The sequence below is a fragment of the Netta rufina genome (assembly GCF_964035555.1).
Source record: "Netta rufina genome assembly, chromosome: 3".
NCBI lineage: Eukaryota > Metazoa > Chordata > Aves > Anseriformes > Anatidae > Netta > Netta rufina.
Genome location: NC_140125.1, coordinates 68,939,445 through 68,959,889, shown reverse-complemented (window position 1 = coordinate 68,959,889; position 20,445 = coordinate 68,939,445). Strand labels below are relative to the sequence as shown.

General features: G+C 33.8%; 1 protein-coding gene across 3 annotated transcripts in view; it reads left to right on the top strand.

Annotated features, from left to right (window-relative positions):
- Positions 1–20,445, top strand: part of ASCC3 (activating signal cointegrator 1 complex subunit 3) — a 279,639-nt gene that overhangs the window by 160,195 nt on the left and 98,999 nt on the right. For all 3 annotated transcript variants that reach the window (XM_084285192.1, XM_084285193.1, XM_084285194.1), the window contains exons 15-16: positions 16,574–16,765; positions 17,093–17,317. In XM_084285192.1, the coding sequence (XP_084141318.1) occupies positions 16,574–16,765; positions 17,093–17,317 (417 nt within the window). The remainder of the gene's footprint in view (positions 1–16,573; positions 16,766–17,092; positions 17,318–20,445) is intronic.

Here is a 20,445-nt window from a genome sequence, read left to right as displayed (position 1 = left end):
GATCACTTTTTTTCAAGTATTGTGCTACATGTTTATCAAGGACAGTAATCAGAAATCTGAAAAGAGTTTGGGACCTTTAGCATCATATTGCCATGTTTTCATTTAAACTGTAGTATTGCTGAATAATTGAATGAAGTCCTAGCTGGTTTGCAGTTGAAGAGTCCAATTGAAAAACCTATTGAAGCTAATGGGAAAGAGACTGTTGGCTTTGGAGCAAGCAGTAAGGACACAAGGTAACACAGCACAAAACAGCGTTTCTTAGAAGAAACACAGCACAATGTTTTGAGTATTTGCAGATGTGGATTTTCAGTTAGATTCTGGAACTGAAAGCAATAAGAAAACGTGTGTCTGTCCCAGTGATTCATATGTAATAATCATTCATATAGGCTTAACAATATTACTTCTAATATGTTTAATGACCTTTACATTCAGAAATGATTTTCTGGGTTCTCGATTCAGTAGCTACACCACAGTAGAAAAATGTTTGTGTTGCAACATCACATTAAAAACATGTCTCTTTTCTTGCTTCATGGCATATAATTTAAAAACATCTATAACAATTATTTTCAAGTATTCTCTCAGATCTTGTTCCTGTGAGGGAGCATATTCCTTGAAGTAACCACTGAGGTCTCTTGTCTAAGGTCTCTTGTCCAAGACGATGGTTGTAAGTGTCTTCTGTTCTTTCACAGTACCATACAGGTCTGAAGAATTCATTCATTCACAGTGAGAAGTGAGAGGTATAATTGTAGTTGATTATTTTCAACCATTGTGTTAGTACCATGATTTAAAACCAGTGTGAACCCTTATGAAAGACTTCATCTTATGAATTGTTTCCTTTGCTCTCTTTCACTTAGCTATGACTCACCTGTTAGAGTTTTATGTTTATCATTTTCTAGGATTCTATGAACTGTTTTCCAGTTGAATTGATCCTAAATATTTAACTATCGGGTGAGATTTGAATGCCTGCATTCTCATAATCCTGCACAGCACCCTGCCACAGTCATTTAAAATACTAATTAAACACAAATTCCATCTTATACATTAGTATTTATGCAGAAAACTAATTATGTTCATTATTTTTCTTTCCTTCTTTTTTTTTTTTAAGCAGAATCAAGTAATTATTTACTCATTTGAAAATTACAGCCTTATAGCCTTATTTATTAAGAACACTTTTTTTTTTTCTTTTTTTTTTTTCTTTTTTTTTTTCCTCCTACACAGTCCAGTTTCTTTAAATTTCAGATTTTCGCTTGTGGAAAAGATAAACATTACATGTAAACAGAGATATTTATGATACTAAATGACTAAGGAAATAGGTGGAAGGTTGATGACAAAACCCACAACTATTAATAAACCTGTAAAAGGAAAAGCAAAATGATAATTAAGAACATAAAGAATATAGCTAGAGCATATTGGAAAAAGGCAAGATGTGTAAGATTCTACCCACATGCAAATTCCCAACAAATTCCTTGCCCCCAGCACAAGAAGGATGTTGATCTGTTAGAATGGGTCCAGAGGGGGGCCATGAAGTTGATCAGAGGGCTGGAGCACCTCTCCTATGGAGAAAGTCTGAGAGCTGGGGTTGTTCAGCCTAAAGAGAAGGCTCCGAGGTAACCTCATTGCAGCTTTTCAATACTTAAAAGGAGCTTATAAAAAAGATGGAGAACAACTTTTTGCTCAGTCAGATGACAGAACATGGGGGAATGGCTTTAAACTAAAAGGGGAGATTTAAATTAGCAGTTAGAAGGAAATTTTTCACTTAGAGGGTGGTGAGGTGCACTGGAACAGGTTGCCCAGAGAAGCAGTGACTGCCCCATCCCTGGAGGTGCTCAAGGCCAGGCTGGATGGGGCCTTGGACAACCTGGTCTGGTGAGTGGTTTCCCTGCCCTGGCAAGGGGGTTGAAGGGGATCTTTAAGGTCTCTTCCAACCTGAGCCATTCTATGAAATTCATGTTTAGATATAAAGTTTCGTGCAGTTTTTATGAGACAGAACTAGTAAATATTTGAAAATTAACTAAAAAAAAAAAAAAAAAAAAAAAGCAAATAATTTACTTCACTTATTTATATATTAACTTCAACTATCAAGAGGACTTAAATTTTGGGGAGATTATGGGACTACAGGAAAATGTTGCTGTTACGCATCATCCAGAAATACCTCATTTGATTTCCTTATAAAATGATTTGTGTCATTAAGGCAGAAAGTAAATTTGAAATATCTTCAAAATCTTTGTCTATTGTGGAAATAGGAAAACGTTTCTAGGAACAAGTGTGATGAAATATGTCACTAATAATAAGGGGGGAAAGCTAATTGGGATTGTTGTAGTTCATGGTGATTGTAGTTTTAAATTGAGTATTGAGAGCCATCTCGTGGCCATACTGGTTAATGCATATCTATGCTGCTGATTTTGTAGACTTAACTCTATTGTTCATTGTTTCACGTCAGGGCATTTTGAAGAATGAAAATTAAAAATAAACCTAATATTTTTTTTTTAATGTTTGTTTGTTTCATGAGTAAGACCTAAGTGAGCAGTAACTGCAGGGCAGGGGGACATAAATGCATTCTACTTCCAGGCACATAGCTTGAAATGCAGCTCACAGCACCTTAAGCTGGGAGTCTGTCAGTATAGCAAATGGATAGAAATAGCTCCTCTAAATCATAATTTACATCATCCCTGTTAGATGACTAGAGTTAGATGGCATGAGTCCCTCATGATTTTCTTATGCAGGCAATTAGCCTACATATTAGTGGTAAGAACATGGGGAAATGAAAAGTTCCAGGAGCCTTTGGGACTCTGCCTTCATGCTTAATTCTGAAAAAAAAAAAAAAAATTTGAAAATCTGCTTGACCAGAAAGATGGCTTCTTTACATTCATATGAAATTTTGGAGATAATTTATTCTTATTCCCTCTTTCTCTTCCTTCCTTTCTTCCTTGCTTATCTTCTTACACTCATTAATGGATCATAGTATAAAATACAGCATGGAAAAGTTTTACATGTAGTTAAGTATAATGTATAATATATTTGTATTGTGTGTATATATATATATGTAAAAAGTACGTGTATAATAATATATGGGCTACATTCACTGTTGGTAAAACAATGCATGTTTTAGAAAGTTAAAAATTTGTATCCAACAATTTTAAGCATTTATTTTTCCAGATCCATTAATTAATAATTGTTTTGATTGCTGGAATAAGAGTTAATAGTAAATAGAACAACTCAATATTTGTGTTAGTGGAAACCTTTTTTCACCTACAGAGAACTTGTCCGTGGCAAGGGAAGGGCTGTGGTAAGGTAACATATTATGGGAAGATGCATGATTTATATTTGGGGGTTCTAAGGAGGATGAACTGACTTTATGATAAATGATGCCTTCTGAATAAGTTACCACTGTCACCAGTAGAAACAGTGTAAACTCTCCATTCCTATTTTTACTATAATGTTCTGTGGTTCTGTTATGTTCAGGCATTTAAAGCCACAGGATGATGTGATCAATTTTCATGTGTAGGGCCATTAACTTTTCAATTGTTCCTTCAGTTTCTCTGTGAGAGGAAGTATTCGGTATCAGAATAAGCAGGGATTAGTGCGAGGACAGATAATGCAAGTTCAAGTAGGTTCCAATTTACTCAGAATAGTAAGTGATATTTAAGAGCTATTGTTGATATTTGCCATCTGGAAGTGTTGATATAATGCCACCTGAGTCAGTTACAATAGAAATTTGTTGCAATGTAAAGTCATTTGAGGGTCTATTTTGTCTGTTTCTTTCCTGGATAGTTTTTGGTCACTAGTCTAAATCAGAAACATGAAAGCTGAGTGGTCTCCAGGGTGAGATGTAGCACAGAGGTTTTAGTAGTCTGCACACGGAACCTACAAATGCGTGGTGTGTCTGAGCTCCTGTTCCAGTAGGTAGAGTTCAGCATGTTTCAGGCGGTGGAGCCTGGATGGGGGAGGATGACTGAGCTCAACCTGGGGTGCACACTGGGCAGGCAGGGGGGCAGAAATGCTGTAGAAGCCCGCACTGTCTGATGCCTGTCTGTTGTGAAGGGTGATTAGACTCCAGCTTTACAGAACTGCATGTAGACAGCTACAGCGTAGGTGTCATAATCTCTAACAGAGCCCTGCTATATCAAGCTGCTGGCAGGGTGGCCTGTCTCAAATGGTATGGCAGTTACTTTACTTTCTAGGGGCATTTCTCCACATCAGACAGCATTAGCTGGCCCTTTTATCTTCAGCTTTAGCAAGGTACAGATTAAACAAATATGATGAAACTATCCAGTTATCTGAAGTGATGTCTTCTGAAAGAAGAAATGGAGTAGGAAATCTTTTCTAGGTTGCTCTCAAGATTGAAAGACTGTGCCAAAATTGTAAGTTGTCAGTCTGCTTCTATAAATCTGATTAGAAAGGTTGTCTGATGCTATCACAGAAGAGAGGCACAATAGGTTTTCCTCCAGCAAATGGTCACTGGGGATAGTGGAGGTAATACCAGTGCTGCAAGTAAGCGTAGCCTCTGTGTTTCTATTCTGTGCAAAACTTCTGGAGCAAGATAATCGGCCATTCCATATTTGGAGCTCAAAAAACAATTTAAAAATTGTCTGAAATCCCCAAATACAGAATTAGCAGAAGGAAATACTTCTGTTGAATAGCTTCAGAGATTTAGATTGGAATTTGCAAAGTAAAATATTCTTAGATATGTAAACCAATTTCTAAAGGTGATATGATCACCAAGTTTGCTTTTCTGACATATCTTATTTATCTATATTATATATTATATTATTTTTATCATATAATATTTTATATTGACTTCCAAAGAGCATGAGAAAATCAAGCAAAACAGTCAGAGCTTTAAAAATGTTTGTTACTCTAATCTAATTAAAAGTTCATAGGGATTACATGAGTCAAAGATTCTGCTCTCCTTTTATTCTGATTTTAATTCATAATACAGTAATACCATCTTGAAACCACTGAAATCTGATATACTGGTGATAACCCTGTAGTATGTGTGTGTTACAAAACTTCACAAATTTGATGTTTGCTTTAGCACTGAATCATGCCATTTGGTTCACTTCTGTGCCTTCTGGGAAAGTTTCTCTTCTTCCGTACTGGAAAGCTATTAATATGCTTTGAAAGTGATTGCAGTGTGTTAGTTATAGAGTTGTTTTACATGGATAGTACTAGTTTTCACTCTTCATGTAAGGAAAAAAAAAATACACTTTTATTTGTGTATATATATATTTTTACATCGACTTCATTTTTTTTTTGCCATTTAAACAGCATGGAGATATTCAGTTCTAAAATGTTATTACTTACTTCAAGCAGTAAATTACACAGATACGTTAGCTTTAAGGGAAGTGGATATTGTTTAGTATTTTCTTTCCTTCCAGAGTCATGGAATCACAGGATATGTTTGGAAGGAACCCAAAAGGGTCATTGAGTCAAACTCAATGTCCCAACAGCCCAGCAAATGCCGCATTACAGATACAATTTCAAATTATAGGTAAAGCATTTTGCAAAGCCTTTTGAGATTGGGCTGCAGAAGGCAAAGTTGTGAGATGAGAAATATTTTTTCAGAGATGAAATGCATGAAGGATGTAATGATTTGAACAGATATGAATATTAATTGTAAAGACGACTTCATATAATTAAAAGTGTTTTTTTTTTTAAATGGAGCTCACAGTATGGCTTTTAACACTTTGAACTGTCATTAGCACTAATGTATGCACAACAAGTAAACAGAATATGGAAACTGGAAATTAATCCAGGTTGGAGGGGGTCTGCTGAAGCAGCACAGCAACTCCCTTGTCATGTTTTGTGCTGCTATGCACTGCATTAAGTGAGAAAGTAGCAGTCTCCTTATTTTTTCCTCTGCCGTGTAGTTAATTCTCCATGGTATACTTAATATAGATGAGATATTTTCTTAAATTTCCTCTAAAATCTATGTGCTGTGTGCGCAAGACCTTTAAATTTGCTTGCTGAAGAAACTGTTTAGCCGGCTTTAAAATAACGGTTTACAGATTACAGTACCTTAACAATAGTGAACTCCTTAGTTTTCACAGAGGATTTCTAATCTTGTTTACAAAGCAGATGGTTGAACTAACATTGACGCAATATTTTTGTCTCAAAATGTGTGTAAATAGGTTGTAAAAATGATTTACAAAAAAAAAAGATATGTGTTCCTTTGCTCAAAGATGTCAGCTGTATGTGCTAGGTACATGCTTAAATTATGGTTGAGATAGAATACAATCTCTCAAAGCCAAATTTAATTGTAAATAATTGTCTCATCTGTGTGATTTTTAAACTTTACAGAGCAATTTTCATGCAGGCTTCATGAAGTACAAAATATAAATTTGATAATTTTATAATTACCAATTATAAATAATGTGACTGTAATAATGTGACATTATTAATAATGTGACTATGAAGGCTGGATATGGAGAGATTTTGTTGTTGGGGTTTTACTTTTTTTTTTTCTTTTTAATAAAGTAAAGGAGAAAGGCATAATAAATATTAAAACCTTTCTCTCCCAAGGGATCTCATAATTTAGCAGAGGTCTGTTGGAATATCCCTCATTTGAACAGGATCTCGTTGTGAAATCAAGCTCTCTTCTTTCTTTGAGCACCTGGTTTCCTCTGGTAAAAAGCCTAATAGTTGCTTCAGTTTAACTGACAATCTGTCTTTAAATTCCCAAGTCTGCTGGCCAAAAGACTGTAGTAATAATAAACTTTCTTGGTACACCACATATTAGATGCTACTTCTGTGCCCTTCCAGGTGTGTAAAGACACCGTGTTACCTCTGAATCTGACTTTGCACAATTTATTCACAGGCTTCACAGTTGTACTCTGAGGCAGCAGAGATTGTGAGAGCAGCCTGCTTGCAGTTTGAGATAAAAATAATGAAAAAGACAACACAGTTGTCAAAGGTGTTGATAATATGCTGACTGCAGCATTGATCATAAGTCCTACAGATGATACATATCCCTATGATATGTTTTTTGTCCTGATCATACAGTGGAAAAAATTATGAAACAGTTAAGGCAAGGAGATAATTCTGAGAGAAGTAAAGTTATGGAAATTTGATAAGGTGTGCATTTGAGTCAGGACATGGGCACAAGGAATAAAATATTCACAGGAAAGCAGGTCCCACAATTTATGGGTCTATTAATTTCCATATAGGTTTGTTGTTTTTTTTCAGTACTTAGATAATTAATTATCACTCATAATTAATCAGAAGAGACTATATGAACATATGGAAAATCATAAACATCCATAAATTTTAATTTTCTTTTAAGGTTTTTCAGAAGTTTTTCTTATAAAATTTGACATTTGGTGACACTGAGCTACATCTCAAATCCTTGGAACTCTTGTAGAATAGCAAAGAGACAGGAGGAATAAAACATCTTTGAATCTGAGAGTTGTATAATACATTGTTAATGCACAAAAAAAGTATGCTAACCTTTTATGGGACGCTAATTACATCATGATTTTTCTTTTTTTTTAATGGGTCTGGGTACTGTACATGTATCAAGTAAAAAAATATTTTTATCGTGATGCAGATGTTCTGATGTGCTAGTTTTTTCTTGTTAAAGTTGAGGTTACGTAGTTCAAGTCAACTAATGAATTGAGAGCATAACTTGACTTTTTTTGTTTAGGAACTACTTTTATTCTACATTTTCTTTTATCATTTCTGCTTTACATTATGTTTATTTTTTTCCATCTTGTAGGGCAGGAGCTAGAAAAATGAAAAGAACAAGCCACAATACTGAAACAAAAGACAACTAATACTTACAGTTTCTCTCTAAAAGGAAACAATTATTTTCCTGTTTTAAGATAAATGTTAGTTTTTTATGGTCCCACGTACTGATGCTGGTCAAAAGTTGTTTGAAAACCCTATGGATTATTAATTCATACTACACATTTACAATTACCTAAAAAACTTTAAAGAGAAATTCCTTTCTTCCGAAGAATCCTCAATATGTCACTTTGCATAGCTGAGAAGCTGCTGTGGACTGTTATAGTTTAATTATGAATTGAGAAATACGCTTACTGTTTTACTGTTCACAGATGGATTTTATTTTCATGGCTCAGCAGAGTGGCAGTTTTGAGTATTACAGAGAAGCAAAGGAGGTGTTCTCAGATATAACAAATACTTCTACAGAAACCATGCAATATCAGATTTCTGTTGAAGCAGAAATATTGAAATTTCTACACAGTTAAGCACAGCGACAAAAGGTTTAACTAGGTCTCTAGAGGATGTCAGTATTTGAACTGAAACAGGTACAAATTCATCCTTGCTGTTGCCATTCTGCCCTTGCATGTCATCAAACTCTCCCTGTATCAATTTCTTTTCATTGTTGTATGTGTTCCCTACTGGCTAGTTTCTATAACAGCAGGCTGAAAACACCTTCTGCTGCCAGCAAAATGGACCAAGACTGATGACTCCTTCATTGCTGCAGTCCAAGCGTTTAACAAATATGGCAGCAGAGCTTCTTGTCTCAAGGGCCAGAGAAGTATAGATACTTTTCTGCATTTTATATATTTCATACATCTATTCCCAGGGAGAGAATAGTATGATTCTAAATTGATGAGAAAGAAAACCAAAGCTTTATATGATTTTGCATGCATTTGAAAATCCTGTTATAAAATTAATTCAATTTTAATTGATGTTCATTTTTATGTTATTGCTAAGCTGAAATATTTTAACACTTCTGTTCACTGTAGAGTGCAGATTTACATCATACTGAAGTAGTGCAAAAATGTCTTTGCATAATTTATATTACATTTTCTATAAACAATAGAAATATTTTTATCATTCTACAAAATATGAAAATTAATTAGGAAATTAAATGTGTATTTTATTCTTCTTGTATTTTCACTAATTCATGGTGCTAAGCTGGGTCATTTCCTTTCTGAACCTAGTGCCGGTTCCCATTTGTGTTTACATAGAATTGTTTTTCATTTTAAGTTCTTAAACCTTGTTACCTGAGTACCATTAATTCCTTCAGTTGTAAGATAAGACACCCCAGTCTGGCTTTACCTGAAAAGTTACACTGTTCCATGTTATTAAATTATAAAATGTTACAGTTACACTGGTTCATGTTATTAAATTCTGTTCAAATTGAGTTAGTGTGTTATCTATACAAATAGGTGGGTTTTGTTTGTTTGTTTTTCTTTTTTCTTTCTTTCTTTTTTTTTTCTTTATAACAGCTGTATTTACAGAATTCATTTTAATTTAAAAAGAAAAATAGCTTCCCAAGTTTTTTTCTTCAAAGAATTTCTGCAAACACCTGCTCTGTAATAAATAAATAAAATGATGGCTTTGAAGAAATGAGGCTATTATTTCAGTCATAGCTTGCATAGGTTTCTTGGCAGTTGTTCCTAATTGTCCGGACTTTTCCTCCTTTCTATTTTTAGTACAATTCTGCTAATTGTGGTTTAAATACACTGAAACAGAATTCTTTGAACTCTGCAGGGACTTTCTCTGTGTTTTACAAATAACAGCAAGTCAGTATGTTATATAGACCTGAAGTATTTTGAAAACTTTCACTGAAGAGAGTTAGGGTTAGCTCTGTTCTGGTGAAAATTATGTGCACCTGTGTGTATGTGTAGAGAGAATTACTTTTAGTGCAACAACTGAAAAGCAGTCTGTGCTCCACTGAGGAATAAGGACAGATTCCTATTCTAAACAAGTATTTATAAATTATAAATTGACAGGAGACAACCCTCAATAGATGAAACCTGCCTACACGCAAAGAAGAGAAGGTTCAGAAGAAAAACAGTTGTAATACTATAATAAAGAAAATTAGTCCTGAGTTCTGTTCCTGATGTTGTTCATTCAAAGAATTGTTATCCTTACATTTGTATTGATAGGATATGCTACTGAGGAATATGTTTAAGCAAAGCAGTCACACTACTCTCCTTTCTTTCTCCTTCAGACATATTTTTAGAGCACTTTACAAAAGTTACTGAGGTGATTTCAGTAAATTGATCAGAGCAGTAACTCATAGGTTTAAACAATTCTAACTTTAATACAGTGAACTTAAATCTCCAGAGGGAGACAATTAGATTATTGACTCTACCAGGAGAAATTCAAACTGACTCACATTTGTTTGCCAGAATTACCTTCTTCAAATACTATCTTGCCAGGTACCTGCTAATTATAACTCAGTAAAAGAGTAAGTGTTGGACAGAGATATTACTTCAGGATATCTATACAAAGTTAATAGATAGATACATTTTAAAAGTGAAGGTTTAGAGAATGAGCGTGCATACTTATTAAGTAGAATAGCATATTGGCCAGCCTGCATCCGTCTACATTCAGTGATCTACTAGGTCATGCAAGTCCTTTCCACTGAGTTAGAGCTCTTGGTAGTCTGAGTTCTCCACAGGAACCAGCTGCAGTGTGAGCAGTGATGCCAGTGCTGCTGTTCCCAGGAAAGAGCAAGAGAAGTAGTGAGAGGGCATATCAACAAAGAAGCACTACCTCAATCCAGTGTATTAAACTGTTGGGTATCATTTTCAAAGTGACATATATAACTTTATAGAAGAGCTTCGTGACAAGTCATTTATATGTGATTTAGAAGGGTTTTACAGCCAGACTGTAAATAACAGCACCTTTATTTCTGTCAACATAAATCAGCCAATGAACAAATCTCCTGTCATTTTTTAATAAGTAAATAAAGAAATAAACTTCTTTGATTTCATATTCTTTAAGCTATATGTAATGAATCTGTGCCCTCGTTATCTGCTTCCTCCAGTTTCAATTTATTATACAATTTGCCTGCATCGTGACATCATCAATGTAGGCATCTCTAATTTGAAATCTATAAACTAAGTCTTCTTAAAGTAGCATTCCTTCTGTCCCTAATCTTGATGTAGGGCAGAGAACATTAATAGGTCAGGCAATTATAAATTTAGGTAAACAGGTTCTTAGGAAGGGAGCTGTCTGATAGAAGTCCTCTCTTTTTGTCTAGATTTCATATTTTCTGGAAGAATTAATTTTATTTTTTTCTTAATATCAGTTACAGGGCTCCCTATTCTAAAGCATAGACGTATTTGAAAATTTTATATATTATGTTTAATATAATGTAAATATAATTTACATTAAAGTAAATAATTTATGTTGTTTCTTAAGAGATAGGAAGTAAGACAAGATAGGGACCAATAGTTTAGTATATATTCATCTCAGCAACGTAGTCAACTTTTAAATCCTTGAGGGAAAAATTATTTGAAAAGCTAATTCTTTGCTTCTGTAATAAAATACTAATTTAATTTTGCTCCTGCTGCATAACATGACACTTCATCCTTGCCCTAGAAACAAATGCTGATAGCTTAGTTATTATGCAGACAGTACAAGTTGAACAATACAAATAAAAGTTCTAGCTCATAAAAGAGAGTCCTCAGGTAAAATCATTATAGCTCAGATGCATTCCTTTTTTCTCCCTTTAGACTCCAATATATTTTTCTTCAAGTTCAGTTTCTTGCATAAACTCTGTGATATTGTTACTGCTTGTCATCATGGTTTAGTATTTTCTCTGTATTTCATATTTTTGTTCTAACTGTGCACCTTAAAGTCATGTTTGTTTTTTTCTCCTGTAATAAGAAACTATTATATTTTGACTTCATACTTAAGGAGCCCTTGTCATAGATATTTTGTCACTATCTAAATTTTTATCTCTCCCCTTTGAAACAGCAGTTTTAAATAATAGAATATGGTTTGGCTTGTATAGATTAATTAATATGTAATATTAAAATAGTGAATTCTGAAAAGCAAAAATAGTGAATGCAATCCTAAAACAAAACCATGCAATCCTGTGAGCATTTCTTTCCCTTTCTCTTGGTCCTTATATATACTGCTGTTCTGATAGGTTTCCCTCTTCACTTCCTAAATGGATGAAAACTTATTTTACCTTAATCTCACAAATTTTGAAATGGAGTCAGTATTTTTTAAGTGAGGTAGGAAGAGAAGATTCAGCAGTGAAATTAATTGGAATTAAAGGAAGCTCATTTTGTTGCAACTTAAAAAAATTCAGGTTAGCCAGAGAATTACATTTTCTGACGTCTTTAGGAATGTTACAAATTAGTTGTTTTGGAAATAACTGAGCTGCATTCATCACACAGTAGTAACACTAATTAAAGTTACCATTCATTGAAAGCTGCAGCAAAAGATACCTTATTTTGTGTGTTTTAGATGTCTGTGATACCTGTGCTGAGTGCAAGCACTCAGCAAATGAAGCTAACAAGGCCTCAAAATTAAGAGCTGGTACTTCGTAGGGTGTAAAGAATGAATGATGGGAATAAATTGCTCAGAATTGTTCAAACCAGTGAACAAATACGAAGGTGCATTCTGAGCAAACTACAAGTGCCGCCCTATTGTGAACTCCACAGAAGGGAAATTACAATGATTGAGTCTTACAGTCATAAGCATGAAGTTTTGCTGTAGTTAAGGTGATTGTGAGAAAAATACTAGAACAGTCTGTGCCATTTCTTTTGCTGGAAGAAAATTCATGATAGTAAAAAACTGTGTTATTAGTGGAAAAAAACGACCAACATTCAAAGTTGCAAACAAGTTTTTTCAGAACGAGGAAGCGTGAAGAAGAAATAAGTAATATATAGAAAGAAAAATAAAATGTGATTTTACCAAGTAGTGGCAATATTAGTCTGTCCTAATTAGCGTATTAATCAGAGATTAACAAAAAGACATTAACTGAAGTTTCAATTATTCGTAGCTGCTTCTTGTAATCAAGCTTTATTGCTCTTTTTTACTTGTTTTTTAGATAAAATAAGAAAAAAAATAGCTTTAAGCCTGTTGAAAATTTAATTCTTTATGGCCAATGATGTATTCAGACAAAAAGCATGCATCACATAGTCTTTATGAATGACAATACCTTTGTGATACCAGGTGCAAGCAGAAGGTAAAGAAGTGTGAAGAGTTATCTCTAAAGGTTGTTTAAATATTTTTTCTTTTATGTGTGCTTCATTTCTAATTAAAATTAAAAAACATATTCTTAAGTGTCTAATTGCAGCATTTTTAATATCTTAATCAAGAAGTACATGAAATTCAAAACTCTGAAAGGAGAAATGTAGGTGACAGCAAGCTAAACTAGGAATTTATTTAATGCATAGTATTTTAAATGCACATGCACATGTAAGCAAAGGTCATAAATCTGCAGCCCTCTTGAGCAATAAGGGAGAGGAAAGAAAATCAATTCTAATCAGGCGACCAGTGCCAGACCTCATAACAACGACTTCTCCCTGCACCTGAGACACTTAGTACTATTTCATATACATTTTAAGCAAAATGCTTTAGTCTGTAATAGGAAAAGATGGGGGTACTGAAACTTTTAATAGTTTCACTTCTGTTATATAGTAATTACTTGTTTTGTTGTCTCTGAAATCATTTAATTCTAGATTTAACAGAACAGCCATGCAATTCATTGAAGCGAAATCTTAGGAGGTCTGTTTGCAAATATGCTGCCATTAATGGATATATGTTGTGTAAGCAGTCTTCCAAGCCATCCTGAGATATCTTTTGATATTTTTTGAGAAACATTTTCTCAAGTGTTTGTAGAATTTGGTTACTTAGTTGTTCTTGAACTAACTTGCCTGCTATCTCTGTAATTTAAAATGTCCACAAATTTATGAAAGAAAATCAAGTCAATTTCTGTACAGTTAATGGAAACATCATCATTTTCAGGATTTTAGATAGTTATTTTATTGGATTGTCATTTGTTTTTTGCTATGTCAAAAATAAGCTTTGAGTTTTTCATTTAAAAATTAGATGTTTAAAAAAATACAAATGAACATTTTGATGATGAAATAAAACATACAGGTTGTTTGGCTTAATGTCTGTAAAATTTCATGTAATGCATCTCTATATTGGTTGCTCCTCAGCCTGTAAGTCTAGCACATCACAGATTCAATAAATGTTTAGACAAAACCTATGAATATTAAATATTCCAAACATATTATTTTAGAAAAATTGGTAGATTTTAGGAGCATTTGAATATACTTTCTTAACATGCAACAGCATGTATATAGTTGTAACTAGATATTTTTACATGATTAATTAATCTTAAGCTTATAAGTACTTGGGTTATAGTCAAGATTGTCATTGCCACATGTTAATGGCAAATATTTCTGGCATACAGTGTTCCCTTTCCTCCTCCTTTTTTCCTGTGTTCACATTCTCAAGTACCTTTCTCTGAGTTAGTGATATTGTACATCCTTTAACTATAAACAAAAAGTAGTTTCCTTCTCTATATAGCATAAGATTTTATTCTTCTACTTTCCCATTAGTAAATTGGTCTGTCTTTCAACCACATTATACAACGTAAACAATCAGGTTACAAACAGAATTATGTACTTTTTAAATTGTGGAGGTTTAAGTGCAGGATTTGGCTTTTTTCAGCTACAGATAATTTTTACAGTGTAATATTTGATATTGAATAATTGTGCTTTCTGAAAAAATAGTTACATTAATACCTTTAAAATAGATGTGTGAGACCAATAAAAGCTCTACTAAAAAATTGGAATGTCTGATGGTTGTCATACCACATAGGAAGATTTACTTTATTTAAGATACAAGTTAATTTCATTGTTAAATGATTACAGAAAGTTCTGAACATAGTCAAGATCAATTCAAATTCTTAGCTTTCCAACTGAAGTGAATTTTCCATATGCCTTTCTTCTGTGGGATTTGTTGCTGATACACTATCAATGCAGTCCTTGGTGCATTTGTGTTCTTTATGAAGTATTTCTTTTCATTCTCTGGCTCATAAAACAATGGTGCGTGAACTGCACAACCACTTTTTCAACTTCTTTTTTATTCATTTTTACACACTGCAGTGCAAATTAAATTTGCCAAAAAATCTTGTGTAGTTAAAAGCTGAATTTGATTTCCTTTAAATGAATAGTAAATAATTACAGCTAAAGCAGAAAAGATCAGATATTGAGAAACTGGATAATTATGAAGCTAAGAAAATGTTTTTCCTACAGTATTTTTCTTTTCATGTCCTCTTTTATAATTGCATTCCCATCTCCCTATTTATTCCTGTGTTTGCAGAGATTTATTGTTCATGTTTGGCAGTATGCCAGTAATATGAACTATATTTTTCTTTACTTTACCCACTCTGTATCCCTTAAGTCAACTTTCAGTGGCTGTATGTCATATACTAGTAAATATACAGTCTGGAGAGGAGAAAAAAAAAAAAAAAAAGAGAGAGAGAGAGAAAAAAAAAACATAATTTGATCTAGAAATAATTCACTATAATATACAGGGCTGAAAGTACAGTGCCAGAGTTAAAATACCCTTAACTCTTCTGTGGTCTATAGAAAAGTACCGATTTTCTGTTGGCAATGATAATAAAGAAATCTATTTTAGGGAAAGATCAGAGTGGTCATTACCACAACCCCCCTGGTGTCATAGCCAGCAGTGATCTGTTTTGGAAAGTAGTGGTATTCAAAAGAGATGGGAGGAAAATCAGTAGTTTTTGTGGCAAATCAGTACGTTGAAACATGAAAATCTGAGGAACCAATAGCCAGGGCCAAGGTTATAAGAGTTTTCATAAAGCATGCTTTGTGGCCTCATAGGTAAGCTCATACAACCTTGTTTGAAGGTCATTTATTCCAGTTTACACCAGGACTGTTCTGCCCTTCCTCCTGTCATCTTAGTTATAATGAAAGAGCTGTACCTTTTGTGATGCTTGAACGTTAGCCTAAACCCATGTTTCTGAAAAGAAAGAGAATGGTTCCCATTTGGCTAAAATGGCATAAGCTCTAGAGGTTTGGGTTTCCTGTGTAAATGGCTGGGTTTCTCTTTTCCTTCCCTGTTGTTTCTGGAAGACACGCTCCAAAGCAATTCAAGTTTCAGATTTTAGTATTTGGAAGGAATATTAGCTTTTCTTAACTTTGAGTCCCTATTCGGTTTAGGGGAAGCATGGCAAAGCTAGCACCCAGAAATACGGGAGACATTCTTATGGGGATCTTACTTGGAGGGAGTTTGGAAGACCTGTGATTTTTGCTAACTGAGATCCCAGCCTCCTGTGCATGGCAGGATGTAAATGTGAAAATGAGGGGTAGGTGAACAGTTTGGTTAGATAGTGTGAACTTCTTAATCCACACTGTGCCAAGATGATGCAATGGCTGGAGGTGGGAAGGGTATCCCTTTCGTAATGTTAAGTATGGTTTGTGGCCTGCTACTTAAGCCTGTTTTAGCTGCTTGCATAGTCTGAAAGAGTTTATTTTAAATAAAAGAAGTACATGAATTGTCTGTTTTCAGTGTTCATGCTGGTTATCCCTAAATCTGGGTCTCGGTTTTACATGAAGCTCTATTTTTTTAAATAGTATTCTTTTGAACAATTAAGTATATATTCTTTGGAAAGTAAGAATAAAATTCAAATTAATTTATAGCAAATTGTGAGCTATTGGTGCTGAGAAAAAGCTTGACATTAATAGAAATAGTTCCTTTCATATGATTCATAATAATTTTTTTTTCTTCCTTTTTTTTTTTTTTTTTTTTTTAATACAGGGCTTCTTGTACTGTAATTGGAAGTGAATTTAATTTTTATGCTTGTCTATTCTAGGTACAGAGATCCAGAAATAAGCAGTTACGTGAGCTGTTTCCAGATGGATTTAGCATTCATCATGCAGGAATGCTGCGGCAAGACAGAAGTTTGGTTGAAAACTTGTTTTCTAATGGACATATCAAAGTCCTAGTTTGTACAGCTACACTTGCCTGGGGTGTCAATCTTCCTGCTCATGCTGTTGTTATTAAGGTAAGAGATGATATACTCTGCACATGGTTATCTGTCTTAAAAGAAAACTGTAAAGAAGCACAGATAGTAAGATATTTATTGTGGGTTTGGGGGCTGGAGGGGAAATGTCTGATTGACTTGAAATGTTATTTATATCTCATTAAACTGATTCTCACCAGTGGGAGTCTAGTTTGTATAGTAAAGATTTAAATATATCAAAGATTATGAGAGGATTAGTTAAAGTACACTTCTGAAATCATGCTGTATTTGCCTAATTTCAGTATTCAGCTCATCAGGATTATATTCATGTGTATTTATGTTAATTTTTATTAACTTTTCCTCAACCAGGGAACACAAATATATGCTGCAAAAAGAGGCTCCTTTGTTGACCTTGGAATTCTAGATGTCATGCAGATATTTGGTCGAGCCGGACGGCCTCAGTTTGACAAATTCGGAGAAGGCATCATTATTACAACTCATGATAAACTCAGTCATTACCTGACTCTTCTTACTCAGCAGAATCCAATTGAAAGCCAGTTTCTTGAAAGTCTTGCAGACAACCTAAATGCAGAGGTAACTTTTGAATTATTTAGCACAACTAGCAACTCTAACAGCAATAATATTATTTGGAAAAAAAAAAAAAAACACGTTATTTTCACACATGAAATATCTAAAATGGAATTTCCATATATTACTGTGAGTCTTTAAGTGTATATTTTAAAGAGGAACGAACTGTTAGACATTAAAATATTGCAGGCCTTACACAAAAGGTAATAGATAATAGAACTTGTGTGGAGGGTCAAATATCATTAAGATAAAGCTGTAGAAACACCTAGCATTTACATTTAATCAGAAGTGCCTTATTAGAATTTAAGCAGTAAGTATTCTGCATAACTTCAAATTGAAATCTTCAAGAAATTAAAGCACATCTTTATATAAATAAACTCACTTCATTTGGTTGACCACAATATACAAGGAGAATAATGTACCTGGCTTACACTCTTCTCTTTGGTCTCACTTTCACAGTTTCTCAGTTTCACAACTGCTTTATTATAAAATGCAAGTTCTCAGTTTACTTCAGGTTCAAAGAAAACACATCCGAAGATGTAAAGATTTGTGCTAAGACTGAGAGTACTGACCTCCATTATATTAAAACTATTCAAAAGCTAAGCACACACACTTCTTTAAAAGGAGCCTTCAGAAATTTAACCATGCTTAAATGAAGAAAAGAATGTAGTTTTACAAACACCCTTATGGTTTCTTCAATGAAAGTAAAGGAGTTCAGCTAGACTGAAATGTCCAGTGACATCTTAAAAGTGATTATGATTCTTAAAGATGTGAAATTTGTTTGGTCTATTAGTGATGGTCTTGCTATTTTAAGATGCTTGTTCTGTTTTGTCTATATAATTCTAGTATATTTTGGTATTTTTTCTGCCTTATCATCACTTTAAAGTTATTTCAGCATTTCAGTTATTCAATCATGAATAATAAGTTTAAAAGGAAATTCTGGAAGGGAGCAGAAATGGATGCGGTGACCTTTTAGAATGTCAAGATTCATCCCTTGATTCTTCTTTAAAAATGACTAAGTTTGATAATTCACCTTTAAAAAAAATCTTTTAAGGTTTCTTGTAAGTTATTGATTCAGTTCCTGTTAATAGGAAAATTCTCTGTTCGAGTATTCTCCCAATATCCAAGTTCTGTCACACATCAGAACTCGAATAAGGTTTAGCTGTGATGCAAATATTTCCTTACAGCTATTCCTCTTTAACTCAAGTTTCTGAAGTGGTCTGAGTACAGTCAGGAAGAGAGAAATTAAACTCTCCCAGCACATGGGATCCAAATGTGAGGAGAAAGAGCCATTTGCAATTTTCCCAAACCTCTTCATCACATTAATAAAAATAGTTTAAGTCCTAAAGTTGGTTGTGAAAGCCAGGATTGCTTGCACTTTTCAGCACCCTAAAAATTAGCAGGGATAGGTTTGGTCCTAAGTCATAAAATACCTTCAGATCTAGGCTTCCTCTTTAGTGAGTGAGACACAAGGTGCATTCCTAGAGGACATTTTGTTGTTGTTGTTGTGTTTTTGTTTGTTTGGTTGTTGTTGTTATTATTATTGTTGTTGTTATTATTATTATTATTATTATTATTATTATTTTATTCTTTATACTCTATCTCTGAAGTATTTCAAGTACTTAACTTTAAATATGCTTCTTACTCTTCGGTTCCTCCAGTTAAGTAAAACGAGTGTGGTTCCACACATACAGCTTGTTTTGTACCTTAATGAAAACAGAAATTTGGAAAAACAGAATAGAATCTAATCTATTACCTGTGACGAGCTATAAACAAATGTATTTCTTATTATTTAGAATACTTTTTCCTTTACCTCTATCTGAGAGTTAGTCAAAACTTCTTGTTCAGAGAACATACTACCTCAATAGAGTAACTTCTGCTGATAGTCTGTACAATTCAGTAAGGTGTGCAGTATCTGAACTTCAAAAGTCAAAAGTATTTGAAAAATATTTCAGCTCTGGATATAACAGTTGAAAAAGATGTGATCACTTTGACAAGTCCTTTTTTTTTTTCTGGGAAATCTCTTAACTGCAGCATGTATGGTGCAAGATTCTTGTTACATAGATGAAAAATTCCCATTTGTGTTAGAATCATATCTTGCATGCCCATATTGAAGGTATTCATAATGAAACAGAGTTCTAAACAGAGGACAAATACATAACATAAGTAAAGGAAAGAGCTTTTCAGTGGACGTCACATACTTTCTGATGAAGGAATAAAGAGTTGAATATTTTCTTCACAACAAAGAACTTATGTTCTGTTTTTTATTGTTTTTTTTTTCTTTTTTTCTTTTTTAGTATTTTTATTTTATTTTGATGGTGGAACTCTAGTTCCTCCCACCTGTCAGGTCAGTGTAGAATTACAAAAACAATTTGCAATAAGCACCTTTTGAGAAGTGGGTCAGTGTAGATCTCTGTGATTGACTTATAGTAAAAAACAAATGGCATAGCTGTACACTGCTGTTTTTTTCAGGCATGTTCTGTGTTGCTCCAAATTGTCTAGAAGTTATGTGGATGTGCTAATGTGCCTAACTGAATTATGTAAGGAATCTCTTGTATTCCTTCCACAGAGCTCCAGCAGAAAAGCTAAGGGTTTTTTTGTTTGTTTGCTGTATGTCTGTGTGCAGAAAATACTGTATTGATTTACTTTAAAACATTTTGTTTATTTAGTTTAGCAAAAGAAAGCTTCCAAGGAAGTACAAAAGCTCTCTCACTAGCTGGGAACTAGAGCTACAAGAAAGAAAAAACATAATTTTGGCCAATATTGGAAGAAGAATGAATTGCACTGTGATCTGGAACAGCCCTCCTTTTAGGAGTAGTGGAGATAAAAGAAGTCTACTTTCTAATGTGGTGAAGATGGTGTTTATATGATGTGATTGCATTTGAGAAAAAGAAGATTTGGCTTGAAACTCGAGTTTCAGTACTGTTTCCTCTCAGCTGATAATATCTTATCTTCATTAAGATAAGATATTAGCTATTCACTTCCAGCATATGATATTCTGGAGAGGGAAGAAGGGAGGGTGGTTTTAACAGGTTGCTCCTCTAATCTGAGCTGTAGTTCCAAAATGCAGAAATCTTCTGGCAATTCCAGAAATCACAGGGGACTGTTGTATGGCAGCTTAAGGGGAGTTGTTG